The sequence below is a fragment of the Coffea arabica genome, chromosome 7c (genome assembly GCF_036785885.1).
Source record: "Coffea arabica cultivar ET-39 chromosome 7c, Coffea Arabica ET-39 HiFi, whole genome shotgun sequence".
Taxonomy (NCBI): Eukaryota; Viridiplantae; Streptophyta; class Magnoliopsida; order Gentianales; family Rubiaceae; genus Coffea; species Coffea arabica.
Genome location: NC_092322.1, coordinates 4,826,051 through 4,839,371, shown reverse-complemented (window position 1 = coordinate 4,839,371; position 13,321 = coordinate 4,826,051). Strand labels below are relative to the sequence as shown.

Here is a 13,321-nt window from a genome sequence, read left to right as displayed (position 1 = left end):
CAAAATAGGTATTTTTAAAAAAATTGACAAATTTTCTCAAACTTTCTTCCCATTTCTTTCCAATGTGGGAGGAAAAATTTTGGCTACTATTCATCATCTTAAATTCTTTTACATTTCCTTTCTTTTCTTTTCTACTAAAAACTAACCAAATGAAGGAAAACTTAACTTTCTCTTCTTTCCCTTTCTTTTTTGTTCAAATCCTCCACTCCCAAACGAAGCCTAAGTGATGGGACTTGATCCCTCCAATCTACTTTTTTGAAAAAAATCTTTCGATGTTAATTTTTTAATTTTAATAGTAACAAATCTGTTTTCTTAGAATGCTCCTAACCCAGAACTAAGCAGGTCAAACAATTTGGACATCTATCAACAATCTGTTAAAATCAGGAAATATGGGATAAGAAGTTTTGCGAAAGTGAAAAAGATGAAGAATTTCTGATTTCAGCTAACCAATTTCAAGGGCTAGAATTGATTAAGTTCCACGGAATTACACCACTCGACAATTGCAATATTTCTGGGTTCACACGTCTGCTATGAAACGATAGTGAGCAGATGAACAATCTAGTTCTGGTGTTTCATTAAGTCATTTCACTAGTACAAATTGTTCCACTAATCCTAATCCTAATCCCTAAACCCTAGCACTAAAACCCTAATATGTAAACCCAAACCATGGAAGCCTAAAATTTAATTTACCTACAAGAATTGTGCTAATTTCATAAGTGGTGATTAAGCATGTTATAAAAATTGGTTAAGGTTCCAGTTGAAAATTAAAAAAAAAACTAATTAAATATGAGATTTGGCCAAATCATCCTTTTTTTTTTAAATACTTTGATTTTAATTTTAATTTAAATAACGATAAATAATGCAGCATTCAAGGATAAATAGGTACAATAATTCAATAAAAACTTAAATAATAATGAAATAAAAGATTTTACAAGAAAAAATTCTTAAAATCTGAATATTATCCGCCAATTCATTCACAAATTCAAATATTGTAATGCCTCAAATGTCACCTCACGTATCGTTGTTAGTCCCAGATGAGCACACTGCAAAGAATTAGTGGGATCGAGATACATTTTACAAATTGAACCGATCCGCAACAGAGAATCAACCTAAAAAAGAAGATAAGTATTAAGAAAAGATAAAGCATATGGTTAGCCAATGAAAGCTGTGGCGTTTGCGGCTAATGAAAGTTCTATCGTTTGACTGGTCAAAAAGCTTTTCTCAATGAAAAATTCACAATAACTAACGCCACACATCTGATGTACGATTAACGAAAAAAGTTTTCCAAAACGCCACAAATCACAAATCAGATGTGCGGTTAAGGGAAAAAAAATTTTTAATTCATTCGCCACAAATTAGTATTGCGGCAATAAGATTTTAAAAATTTTTTTTCCTGCTCCTTCAAATCATGACCCTTGATAATATGTTAATCAACGGTACATCTTTAGCTAAAATAAAAAAAAAATGCAACTGAAAATCTTAACTTCAAAAATTCTTAAGCCGTGAAAAAAAAAAATCAAACAACCTTTAAGCCGATATTGTGACTTGCAGCGACTCTTATGATATACACACTCCCTACAAAACACTACTATTTTTGTGATAATTTTTGGTTTTAACATTATTTCGAGAAATTTGCCCAAGTATGAGGATCCACATTTGGTTTAGCACGCTATATTAAACAAGTAACTAGCAGCAAACCTTTTTATCCCCACAAAAGAAGTCCTATCACGGCAAGAAATAACCAACAATGTACTTAACCAAAACGGCGTCCCATTGCTTTTTAACTTTGACAGTACATTTTCCCTTTGGCAGACAGGTAATCAAGCATAACATCATAAGTTCATAAATCCATTGCCTCTTACATTTGGCTTAAACCCTCACCTTTAATCAAAGGAGGGACTTAAACCCCCTCCTCTTGGCCACGGATCCAGTGGTTATAGAGTAATACTACTACTACTAGTCTTCATCGCTCAAAGGACACGTCCCCTGTTCGATTCTCAAATGATTTCAGACTCCGAGTTCTTCCGGGTTCGCGGCGTCCCCAAGTACAGCGAAAAGTAAACAGTGAAAGGGAAATTGCCCGAGCATCACAAAGCAGCCTCCAACCTACCCCCCAAAAAAAAAAAAATCCAACTTTTGCACATTTTGGATGGCCCAAATGTAAGGCGGATGAATCAAATCAAACAAGACAACTGTCATTCCCTACAGCTCATTGGTTATTAAATAGCCTTTTGGAGGGAACAGAGGAAGCATCCCAAGACTGGGCGAATGGGTTTTTCCCATCAAAACAAAAAGCAAAGATCTAAACAATGAGAACAATTTGCAAACTGAAAAAAAGTTAACAGGGCGGCACTAGCACATTTTTTTTTTTTCATTTATGATGGCCGATACCACTATAGCAAGCACTACTACAGTCTCCACCTCTCCAGCAACCTTGTGGACATCCTATTTGGCCATCGTTTGTCTCTTCAAACTGAAGTCAGCTTCTTAATAGTATGTGCTTCTCTTTCTTCATTGGTATTTTTGCACTTGTCTAAGAGGCAGAAACTTCTGGTTCATATTGGAAACTGGAATCTGCCATCAAATCCAATGCACACCAAATCATCGCTTGTAACTAATTAGTAGCAATTGGGAATCTGGCAAGGTGATTGATCTTCCTATGGAGATCGACGAGTCCTCTGCGAAGGTTGATGTTGATCACTGTCGGGGTATGTAAGCCTCCTTTTGGTGCCAATTATGCAACTACTTTCCCGACAATCACGTGAGCTTGATTGCTTTAACGATAAACTCAGGGGACTCTGCAGATTTGGGGTGTTGGACTTAGCCTTCTGAATTTCCCGCATTAGATTGTAGCATAAGAGTACATTGTCCTGTCCCAATGCATTACGAATACATGAAATCACACAGGTAGTATAACTTTTTCTGCGCGGGCATAAAGTGCAAACGAAGGAAGAATGAATCATGATGCATCGCAAATCATTACTTTCAATTAAAAGCAAGGAAACTCACTTTATGTGAAGAACCCCATGATGAGATTATGCTCAGCTTGAACTCCAACATCTTCATTGTCAACTGAGAATCGCAGGCTGCTAAAACAGCCACAGCAGCAATCATGGACGGTGGATATTTTACTAAACTAATATCTGAATTAACAAAAACCAAGCCAACTAAGAAAAATACGTTATCTGCAAAATGAGGTGGAACTCAACTTAGTGCAACTATGGATCACCTTTTAGCATAGCCAATGTGAGTTCGATGGCTCTTGACATTAGCCCTTTCGGTCTTGACTCACCATAAAACTTGGCTATGAAGTATCGAAAGTAAAGAAAAGGGGTGAGTACATTCATTTTCCACTCCAAAGCATCCAAAACCAACAGTTCCATTTTCTGAATCAGGCGGCCTTCAAAATTACATTCATCTATGTGATAGTCAGATAATGCCGGCGCTTTATACTCCTCCATCTTCGCAGCCAAAGATAAACATGCAATGGACAACAACCGAATAGCCCATAATTTCCCATCCTGCCAACATCGATCAGGCAGTGTCACAAATTATTTTCCACCATCAGAGAAGTCTATTATTGAATCGCGTTTCGAGACGAGCAAAATATCACAAGAACGAGCGAGAAACTGAAAAATGATACTCACCTCAACGGATCGCTTAGAAAAGAACCCGTCGAAGTATATCAGTGACAGATAGGCCGTCTGGAAGTGAAGTCCAAATAAAGCTCTGGTCTATACCCAAAAAGAATGAGCAAAAGAATAAATAATAAACAAATCCCAGAATGAAAAGGATGGCACAAAGTAGTGAAAGAGAAGAGACAACAAACATCAAGAATCCATTGGACAGCATCTAAGCGGGCACGTTTCGACCAACTCTGTTCGTCAGTCTCGTCGATTGAACTATTGCAAAGAGATTTATTGGTATTTGACTGTAAATCAGATTCCTTGTGAATCAGCATTTCAATGTACTCATCATCATACTCAACAATACAACATTGGCACAAGGTTTCATCACTTTCGTTGTTCAGAGTGAAGCAAGATTCATCTTCTTCGCACAAAAGGCTAGGGATAGACGATGTAGTCTGAGAAGTTTCCATCTCAATATCGACACAAGAAAATCTTGGGAGTGTAAAGTGATTGTGATTCTGGAGAGCTGAATCTAAGGAGTCGGAGGTTACTGAAATCTAGGAAGAGGGGGGGGGGCGGGGAATAAAAAGGCGGTTGAGGTAAAAGAACGGGGCTGAGTTTAGCAGCGGTTTTGGTGCCGCCAAATTTTTAGCGGCTGGGATGAGAATTATGTATGTAGCGTCTTTCTTAGCAAGTTAGCAGTTAGAATGTTCTACGGGGAGTGGTCGAGTAAGCGTGAATAACAACACATTAGGGAGGCCGCCGTCTACTCGACCCTTTAATTTCTCCTCATGTTAATGAAGTCCGGGATTTTTGTACGGGATCCAAGTTTCTTAAACCATTTTCTTTCCCAAAAAAAAGAAGTACCTAAATCTTTATGTATGTTGCTAAGATTACCCTTAATCAATCAACTTCTTTTTATTGATTTTGCTAGGATCCATTATGCATTAATTACCCCTCTTTCTCTCTCTAATTAGGTATTTTTATAAGGGTCAGCTTAAAAAAATTATTGGAGGTATATATTTGACAAAACCAGTATGAGAGGGAGGCAGTTTACAAACATAAAAATATGTGCGGGAGAACGGGAATAATATCAATAATAATATATTAATCATATCATAAAAACAAGATTCTCAATCCTTCACTCTTCTCAATTAAACACAATAATACAACTTTCTATTTGTAGACTAGATGACTTGACAAACAAGTCTTACACCACAAGAAAGTTCCTAATAACATGCTAATTTCCTAAACAATAAAACAACCATAACTTGATTCCAATAGAATTACTAAAACTCTAACTTGACTAAAACACTACTAAATAAGAATATAGAAAATTTCTAATTTTCAATTTTGATTTAATATGCCAACATTGTCTTCCTTAAATCAAACTCTCTATTATTATTGATTTTGCTAGGATCCATTATACATTCATTACCCCTCTTTCTCTCTCTAATTAGGTATCTTCTATAAGGGTCTTTCACTTGTAAGTTTTTTTTTTTTTCAGTGTAAGTGGAAGGACTCGAACTCAAATCTCTCACTCACACTCCTTCCTCTCAACCACCCAAGCCATCCATTCCCTCTGGTTCAATTTGGGTTATAACTTATGCAAATGGAATCTATTTTTTGCTAGAAAACAAATTATTGAGATTGCGATGGGGATTTATATAGAGGGAGTGTTCCACTCAAATAAATTTTGACAAGCTAATGCTTTGTTCTCTCGACCTCATTTGGATGGTAGTTTTTTATAGAAATTTTTTAATATTCTCTATAAACACGCTTGTCAACCACTTTTTAACTTCATATATATCAAATTGTTACAATATATTTTTCTATATAAACTCCTAAAAGTAGCAATTCAATTGATTCTTTTCTATGATTACAGTGTAATTGATGGCGTAATTACCTCCCTTCATTGATAATAAAACCGTGCCGGTTGTCATAAGCATTACAATATCCATCAAACTTGGCTTGCGCTCACTCTGCGTGCAAAATCATTAATCCACACTGTTGCAGTAATTGTTTTTTACGTATCAGTCAATTGTGGTTCGCAATTCATTTGCATGCAACTCTCAATAATATGAACAACAATGACCAATAGTAATCAAATTTTCCCAATTGAAAACCCTCCGGCGGGCCTCTATGAATAACACTCCTTGAAGACTCGTAGCACTTGAGGCTTCCATTATCATCAAACATGCAAAGCACAGCACATATAATAGTGTGAAAGCCATAAAAGCCATCATTTAAGACAAATAATTAATTGACCCCACAATTGCGTCTTGACTTCCTACTCTATTTTAAGGTATCATTGGTTTGTCCAGCATCTTGATATCTCCATCGTAACTTAATGTAACCAATTAAATTTAGAAAGAGGACACGAGATCTAACAATTAAGCCATTACTCTGCCACATAGATTTGGGAGCGCTGTGATTAAGCCGTTAATGATACTATTTGCTTAAACCGGCAAATACTATTCTAGCTAAAGCAACAAAAACGTAGCATATGGTCCACGCTATAAGATTTTGCCCGTGAAAAATAATTTTGCCCCACATTTTCTTCTTAGCAAAAGAAAAGAAGTGGAATTTTTTTTTTTTTTTTTTGGTAATGAAAAGTTTGGTTGGGTCTCGGTCACCAGCAATGGTCAGGGCATGCCTCTAGAATCATAGCTCATTTACAAAAGTTTTTATAAATTGACTATTAATACAACTCTCACATCAACAAATGCATTCGAACACATGACCGACCTTTTATGAAGAAATGGCCTGCTGTTGCCAACGAAGTCAACTTGTAAAAAGAAGTGGAGTATTGATAATGGTATGTAATTACACGTGACCGTGATTGTCCCATGGGAGCGGCTTCACGTGTGCGCGGAAGGTGGACCACCGCTGAGTTGGGAGATCATAACCGGAGACGCTCCTCGTCTCATCAAAACACTAGTTGTGGAAGCCAATCTTTTTTCCCCCCTCATTTTTATCGGTCAAACGAATTGTAGTGGCCAATCTGTTGCAGAAATGAGAAAATATTAAGCTAACAATTCGTCCAATTTTCTTTTTCTCCATAATTGCAATAATTCTATTGGGACCTTGTGGGATGATTGACTTTTCTAGTCCATATGTCTCGGTGTTTCAGTATAACATGTTACGTTGATATATATTAGGGCTGAAAATGAATCGAGTCGCTCGCAAGCGCTCGAGTCAAACTCGACTTGAGCTTGATCAACATTGAGCTTGAATTGGCTCGAGTCGAAATCGAGCTTAAAATATTAAGCTCCGGCTCGCGAGTTCGAGTATATATATATATATATATATATATATATATATATATATATATATATATATATATATATTAATTTTTTATTTTAAGTATATATATTTTTTATTTTTTATTTAAGTATATATATTTTTTATATTTTTAATTTTAATAGTAAAATTACATATATATTCTTAATATTTTATTATTTATTAAGAAAAAATATTATTTTATTTATTTTTAAAAAAATAAATATATTATTTTTTATTTTTTCGAGCTCGAGCTCGGCTCGAATCAAGTCGAACTCGAGTTCAAGTTTGAAATTGTCAGCTCGTCGAGCTCAAACTCGAGTTCGAGTTCAATAAAATTATGTTGAGGTTCGACTCGATTAAAACAAAACTTGACTCGACTCGACTCGTTTGCAGCCCTAATGTAGATGACCTTTATCAATTTCCTCCTCATTGTGGTACTACTGGACAATTTTATTTTATGCTTTAATTTGCAAATGTCAAACTTTAAAAGAAAATTGATGTCATTGATGGATAATGGCAATATACTCCACGAGTTTCACTTGCACTGTAAGAAAAACAAAATTAAAGGATTCCTGTGAACTTGATTGCGAAATGCCAACATATGCATTTTTGTCTTGCCCGTTTGCGTCTCCGGGTTCTAACCAAGAAAAAGAACTTACGAAGCCCAAATACAAAATACATGGGCACAGCTTAAAAAATCACATGAGTGGCCCAATTTCATGAATTTGCGATGAACTCAAGTTTGCCCAAATTATCTGCCCTGGATAACAACCAAACGTTGGCGAATAGCAGAGCCCAACGATACATCTAGAAAAGTAAAAGGGACAAAATTTTTGCGAGTTCATTTCTCCTTTTCTTAATTATTTTGGTGATGAAAGATGAACGTTAATAACTTATCAACAGAAATAGAGAGATTGAGACTTGATACTGGGATTCACCTGCATTCTCTGAGTAAAGATTCCTGCAGACTCGATATGAAAGCTGGATAAATCATACTTAAAATCATATTATTGTTATAGGCAAATAGGCAATTCACCCCCCCCCCCTCTCTCAAGGGAGGAAAGTTATAGTGCTGGATAAGATAAGAAATGTGCAATTTCTGATACCTCTTTTCCCTGAGCACTGTGAAAGTAAATCAGCCGTGTCCAACGAATCTACAGGTGTTTGCGGCCTGCAATGTGCTGTGAAGTTTTGTCTCGCTCTAGAAAACCTTTGCTAGTTCAATACAACTTCAATTTCGTCCAGAAATTTAAACAGGTAGAGATCCAAGAGTAAAATGTTTTGATGTGCAGAACACACCCATTTCACTTGGTTAGAGAATCATAAGACTGTAGTGTTTTAATTGTCATGTCATGAGTCCTGACTATTCCAGTTGTAAAGTATGGACGGAATATGTTGTTGATTCATGCTTCAATTATGAAAATCTTGTACCCCTGCAATGGACACATATAGAAAAGGCAAGCATTGCAGGTAGAGAGACAAAAAAGACTTTGAACCCAAAGCCTTCTGCTTACAATCCCTTCTACTTTATTACCAAGCTCAAACTCCCTCTGGTGCACGAACACTAATGATTTACAAAAAAAAAAAAAAAAAAAGTAAATCTTATGTACACTGACTGACAGTATATATATTTTATCATTATTGAATTTATAACACATATGTAAAAGTTGGAGTTCAAATTCAAATTTTACGTAATTATCATTCATCCAATACTGTATACGCTCTTGTGTTGAGCCCTGAAATTATTTCGGCCAGAAAAGAATTGGTATTGGAATATATTAAATGTGTCTTTGGAACCATGCAAGGTGGATTTCTGCTATTTATGGGAGTAGTTGATTTGATTGAAGGGAGCACTGTTGAGGTGCGAGGTTGGAAGCAGCAAAACGCGGGAAGCGCGTGGATGGCGAATTGGCGAAACAGACTGTAAAAACACGCGTGAAGATATCCAAATTGCGCACGAGTTTGACTATTCAGATCTTTAAACACCGCGAGTTTGTTGTGCAAAACACTGGCGATGGAGCTGACTCCAATCCACGCCAGCAAACTTTTGTCTGGGACTCGATCAATAATCACTAATCACACATTCACACGTCCCGTTCTCACTCGCAACATGACCATATATAATCACCTGCTTCACGTTCAATGAATTCCTTCTCCCTTCTCTCCGTCGTTTTGAATTTCCCGTTGTTACAAGAAGGGGGTGCTTAGGATATTGTATATACTGTAGCGTCGTCTAGAATTGCAGGGCAGTATAGAACACAAAGGGTCAGAAGAGTTCTGTAACATTATTGGGTTTCCAAATATTGATTGCGGTGAATTAGTTTTTGTGTAATCATAAACCTGTACGTTAGATCTGTACATACGCTTATTTGGAACGTATTCATTAGAGATTGAGAGGGAAGAGAAGAAGTAAGAACACCGAACCCTGTCGCCATTTTTGCCGTTCTTGTTTGGTGTTTCTTGTACAAACAGAGAAAGGTAAGCGTGGTTTATGTCTCCCTTGATTAGTCTCTGACCCTTCTGCATTTAAAGAGCTTTTAATATCTCCATGAAAGGTACCAGAGATTTAGAAATATTCATCTGCAAGACAAATATGTTTACTAGAGATGAAATGGGTTCGCGGTAAAAGATGCATAGAATACGTGAATCCCTAAACGATGCATTTAATCCTTCTTCTCAAGATAAAACCAAATTGCATTCGGCAATTCACGTCTCTGAGAAAATAGATATTGAATTTTATCTTTTACAATAACTCTGCAGAAGGGAAGTTCGGGGCCTGTTTTGTGAAGAGAAATCACAGGGACATGGAATCTTCCTTGACTTCTGAACAAACAGCACCAGTCCCACTCCCACCTCCATTGCCCTATCCTGCAATAACCAGCCTCCATCAGAAAAGACTGACCCCGAGGGCATCGCAGAATTGGGGAAGTTGCCGTGCTTCTACGGCTGGAAATCCAGCACTGGACCGGCTATTCGATGGAGGTTATCGAGCAGATGTTTTAATTCACACGGATCATGGCGGTGTCATCTATGCACACGCAAGTATTCTCGTAAGTTATTGAATTTACCGGTTTCCATTTGACGGTGCAAATTTGAACTTTCTGTAGTATTAATTAGAGTGCTTTTCTTGATTAAAAAGGATGGAATACAAAATTCTCGGCTGAGTGATATGGGAAAGTCGCTTTAATCATTTTCTGGATCAGAATGCGTTTAATTAATTTTCATTCACTCTCTTTACGGGGGATAAAATATGGTATTCTCTTCACAATCAGACATCATTATCGAGAAATGGATTTCGTCCTAAATATATATGCATAGAATCTATAGATCTTGAACTTCATGTAATGTGGTCTGCAACAGGGTGTAGCCTCTCCCGTTCTCAAGATGATCTTGAAACAAACAAAAGGCCAAAATCGTGGTCGTCATCGGTCAGTCTCAATACGGGGAGTTCCACCTGAAGCTGTCAGAGTTTTTATCCGATTCATGTACTCTTCCCGGTAAAGATTTGCTTCCTCCCCTACTAATTCTGCTTCGAATAATTACTTAATTACTAAACATACCTACTTGCCTGCTGACCATTGTTATTCATTGTGCTCTTTGTGAAGCTACGAAGACGATAAACTCCAGGAACATGTTCTGCATCTCTTGGTTTTGTCACATGCCTATGCGGTTCCCCAGCTAAAGCAGTTGTGTGAGTGGTGGCTAGAGCGCAGATTGCTAACAACAGAAAATGTAATTGATATCTTTCAGCTTGCAATGCTGTGTGATGCGCCTCGCCTCAGCCTCATTTGTCACCGTTTCATCCTCAAAAATTTCAAGCCCGTTTCTGTTACTGAGGGATGGAAAGTAATGAAGGAAAGTCACCCGGTACTTGAAAGGGAGATTCTTGAATCCATTATCGATGAAGCTGCCGTAAGCATTTCTTCTTCTATCAGATCCTTGCTTACTCACTTCTAAGTTCTAGTGACCCGGAAATTTGTTTCGTTTCTCTAAACTGGATGGTTTGCCAATTTGGTTTTCAGAAGCAAGATTACAGGGTTAAAAAGATCAATGAGAGGAAAATTTATGAACAACTATACGAGGCAATGGAGGCTGTTGTTCATATATTCAGAGATGGATGCCGTACCATTGGTCCACTTGATAAGGTTGTGCCGAAAGATCAATCACCTTGTCCGTATGCCGCTTGTAAGGGGCTTGAACTGCTGGTTCGCCATTTCGCTGGATGTAAGAGAAGAGTTCCTGGTGGCTGCATTCACTGCAAGAGGCTGTGGAAAATCTTGGAATTGCATTCTCGAATTTGTGCTAATCCAAACATCTGTAGAGTTCCTTTGTGCAGGTTGGCTTTGGTTCTTTTTCTTTTCGTTCCTTTTTTTTTTCTCCCAATTTTCTTCTTTTCTTTTTATTTCAAGTCTCTTGATGAAAAAAAACAGAAATGAGTGCAATTTTGCCCCATTTCCATTATTAAAACTGCAAAATTTAACCAGTTTTTGATGGCATGAGAATTAGTGTTCAGCACAGTTCAAATAAGATCACCCTTGAAGCTTCTATTAACACTTGAGACATCCGTTTCAGGAATTTCAAGCACAAGAGAAGGAGAGAGAACAAGAAGGACGAGCTTAAGTGGAGAATATTGGTCAGAAAGATAGTGAGATCCAAGAGCATTTCGGGAGCTCCATTCTTCTCTCTGGAATCATCATGACCGCACGAGTGCTTAATTGCAAAATCAATATTGATTAGCACAATTCTTCCAGTGTTGATATAAAATGTGTTGATATACTGATGGCAAATTGGATATTTCATTTTTAAGGTAACTACTGATGGCAAGAACATGAATGGTCCCTTCCCATTATTCCTTGGATCCGTTCTTGAAAGGTAACTACTGAGAGCAAGAACATGAATGGTAAAAAGCCTCATGGGCTGTACGGTTGCAAGTCGAATTCTAAGGTCAAATTCGTGGTCCATCAGATGGAGAGTAATTTTACGAATTCAAAGGTTTTGATTGGATTTCATAAATAATTTCCAAAAAAAAAAATGTGTTTTGCAACTAAGGAGGAGTCAGGATACACCATCCACCCGTGAAGGTAAAACATGTTAAAAGATCTTTTACGTGTTAATACTTTATATATTTTATCATATTAATTAATAATATGCACATTATCGTCGTAGAAAATTTTTTACACATTCTAAGCCTAGAAAAATGAAATGGTTATTCTGTAATTTTAAAAGTTACATATCATTTTTAACCCTAATTTTTTGGTTAATGTATACAGCTGCTATGTAAGGATGTAATGTGCATTACCATCATTTTTTTTTTCAACAATCGTGCATTATTAACTGAAATAAATACAACAAAATTAGATTAACACTCGAATGCAATCGAAATCCCGATGCATTATCATCGTTGATATATTGTACAACTGTCATGAACGATTGTGAAAACCCATACTCCAATTGCGAAACAGCTAAAAAAAAAAAAGGGGGGTGATTTGGACATGAGGAAAAAAAAGGCGCTACATTGGAAGTTGAAATTGAAAGGAATACGTTCAACAATCGTTCGCCCCACTTCTTGGCCGTATTCGCCGAAAAGAAGAAAAATAAATAAATTGTCATCATTCACTTCCGTGATCTTGACCGTATTCACCAAGGTGCAGTCGGTCCAATTACATCTCCGGGAGAATTTTTGCACTGACAGATTGATTAGAAAGACTCGTGAGAGCGACTTCCCAAATCTACCATCTTCAACAAATTGGCGGCAGGTTGGATATTGATTGTTGAGGAGGGCTTCGTAATTGATCTATCACCTGAAAAATCACCATCTAGCCTGAAGATTTGGTTGCCGGAAAGCACGAAACCCATCCAACAGAACGCAGATCTTGTGAAAAAGTGTATATATATATATATATATATTTCACACCTTTGGAACAAAATGCAATTTGGACATCTGTGATTTTATAAATTTAATTACATCTCTCATAATAACTTGCGCGTTCTTATACGTGCAAGTGAATGTATAGAAGTGCTCAACAATGCTGCAAAATTTGAAATTTTGATTTTTTTTTTTTTTATCTGACGAGTCCAAATTTTGATTTTGATTAATTAATGACTAATTTACCTTAATATGCTACATGGACAGAGCGTGTGTGGATACTAATTATTTGGCCATAATGGTAACGGCCACATTTTGGTTTAATCACGATCAGCAAAAGACATGCTAATCTTTTGATTAGCTGGTCCCTTGTTGCCTCCTGTTCTGAATTTCTAATCGCAAAACACAGCGGGCCATCGACCACAGTGGGAGTCGAACCCACGACCTTTTGATCCGAAGTCAAACGCGCTAATCCACTGCGCTATGCGGTCCTCTTGTGCTCATTTTCGAGCCTTTCCCTCCCTCAATTACACATCTCCGG

At 37.0% G+C, this 13,321-nt stretch overlaps 2 protein-coding genes and 1 non-coding gene across 3 annotated transcripts; 1 reads left to right on the top strand and 2 right to left on the bottom strand.

Annotated features, from left to right (window-relative positions):
* Positions 1-2,174: 2,174 nt before the first annotated feature.
* LOC113697782 (cyclin-D5-1-like) lies at positions 2,175-4,192 on the bottom strand. Its single transcript, XM_027217362.2, has 5 exons — positions 3,830-4,192; positions 3,648-3,734; positions 3,230-3,521; positions 3,010-3,143; positions 2,175-2,870 (listed from the first exon to the last, which is right to left on the bottom strand). Exons 1-5 carry the CDS (start codon positions 4,097-4,099, stop codon positions 2,658-2,660), a joined length of 996 nt encoding a protein of 331 aa, XP_027073163.1. The 5' UTR covers positions 4,100-4,192; the 3' UTR covers positions 2,175-2,657.
* A 4,823-nt stretch (positions 4,193-9,015) lies between these two features.
* Positions 9,016-11,763, top strand: LOC113698578 (BTB/POZ and TAZ domain-containing protein 4-like). Its single transcript, XM_027218448.2, has 6 exons — positions 9,016-9,392; positions 9,675-9,964; positions 10,275-10,411; positions 10,520-10,826; positions 10,937-11,250; positions 11,487-11,763. The coding sequence occupies exons 2-6, from the start codon at positions 9,719-9,721 to the stop codon at positions 11,611-11,613; spliced, it is 1,131 nt and encodes a 376-aa protein (XP_027074249.1). The 5' UTR covers positions 9,016-9,392; positions 9,675-9,718; the 3' UTR covers positions 11,614-11,763.
* Positions 11,764-13,197: 1,434 nt separating this feature from the next.
* TRNAR-UCG (transfer RNA arginine (anticodon UCG)) lies at positions 13,198-13,271 on the bottom strand. The gene has a single exon. It is a non-coding gene; the product is annotated as a tRNA-Arg (tRNA).
* Positions 13,272-13,321: the final 50 nt, after the last annotated feature.

What these genes read in the sequence shown, in the direction of transcription:
- LOC113697782 (XM_027217362.2), bottom strand. Translation starts at nt 4,099, where the DNA reads ATGGAAACTTCTCAGACTACATCGTCTATCCCTAGCCTTTTGTGCGAA. An exon ending in CTGTCCAATGGATTCTTGAT is followed by an intron (nt 3,735 to 3,829) that starts GTTTGTTGTCTC and finishes TTTTGGGTATAG; the next exon opens with ACCAGAGCTTTATTTGGACT. An exon ending in CATGGGGTTCTTCACATAAA is followed by an intron (nt 2,871 to 3,009) that starts GTGAGTTTCCTT and finishes GCATTGGGACAG; the next exon opens with GACAATGTACTCTTATGCTA.
- LOC113698578 (XM_027218448.2), top strand. Translation starts at nt 9,719, where the DNA reads ATGGAATCTTCCTTGACTTCTGAACAAACAGCACCAGTCCCACTCCCA. An exon ending in CGATTCATGTACTCTTCCCG is followed by an intron (nt 10,412 to 10,519) that starts GTAAAGATTTGC and finishes CTCTTTGTGAAG; the next exon opens with CTACGAAGACGATAAACTCC. An exon ending in CCATTATCGATGAAGCTGCC is followed by an intron (nt 10,827 to 10,936) that starts GTAAGCATTTCT and finishes TTTGGTTTTCAG; the next exon opens with AAGCAAGATTACAGGGTTAA.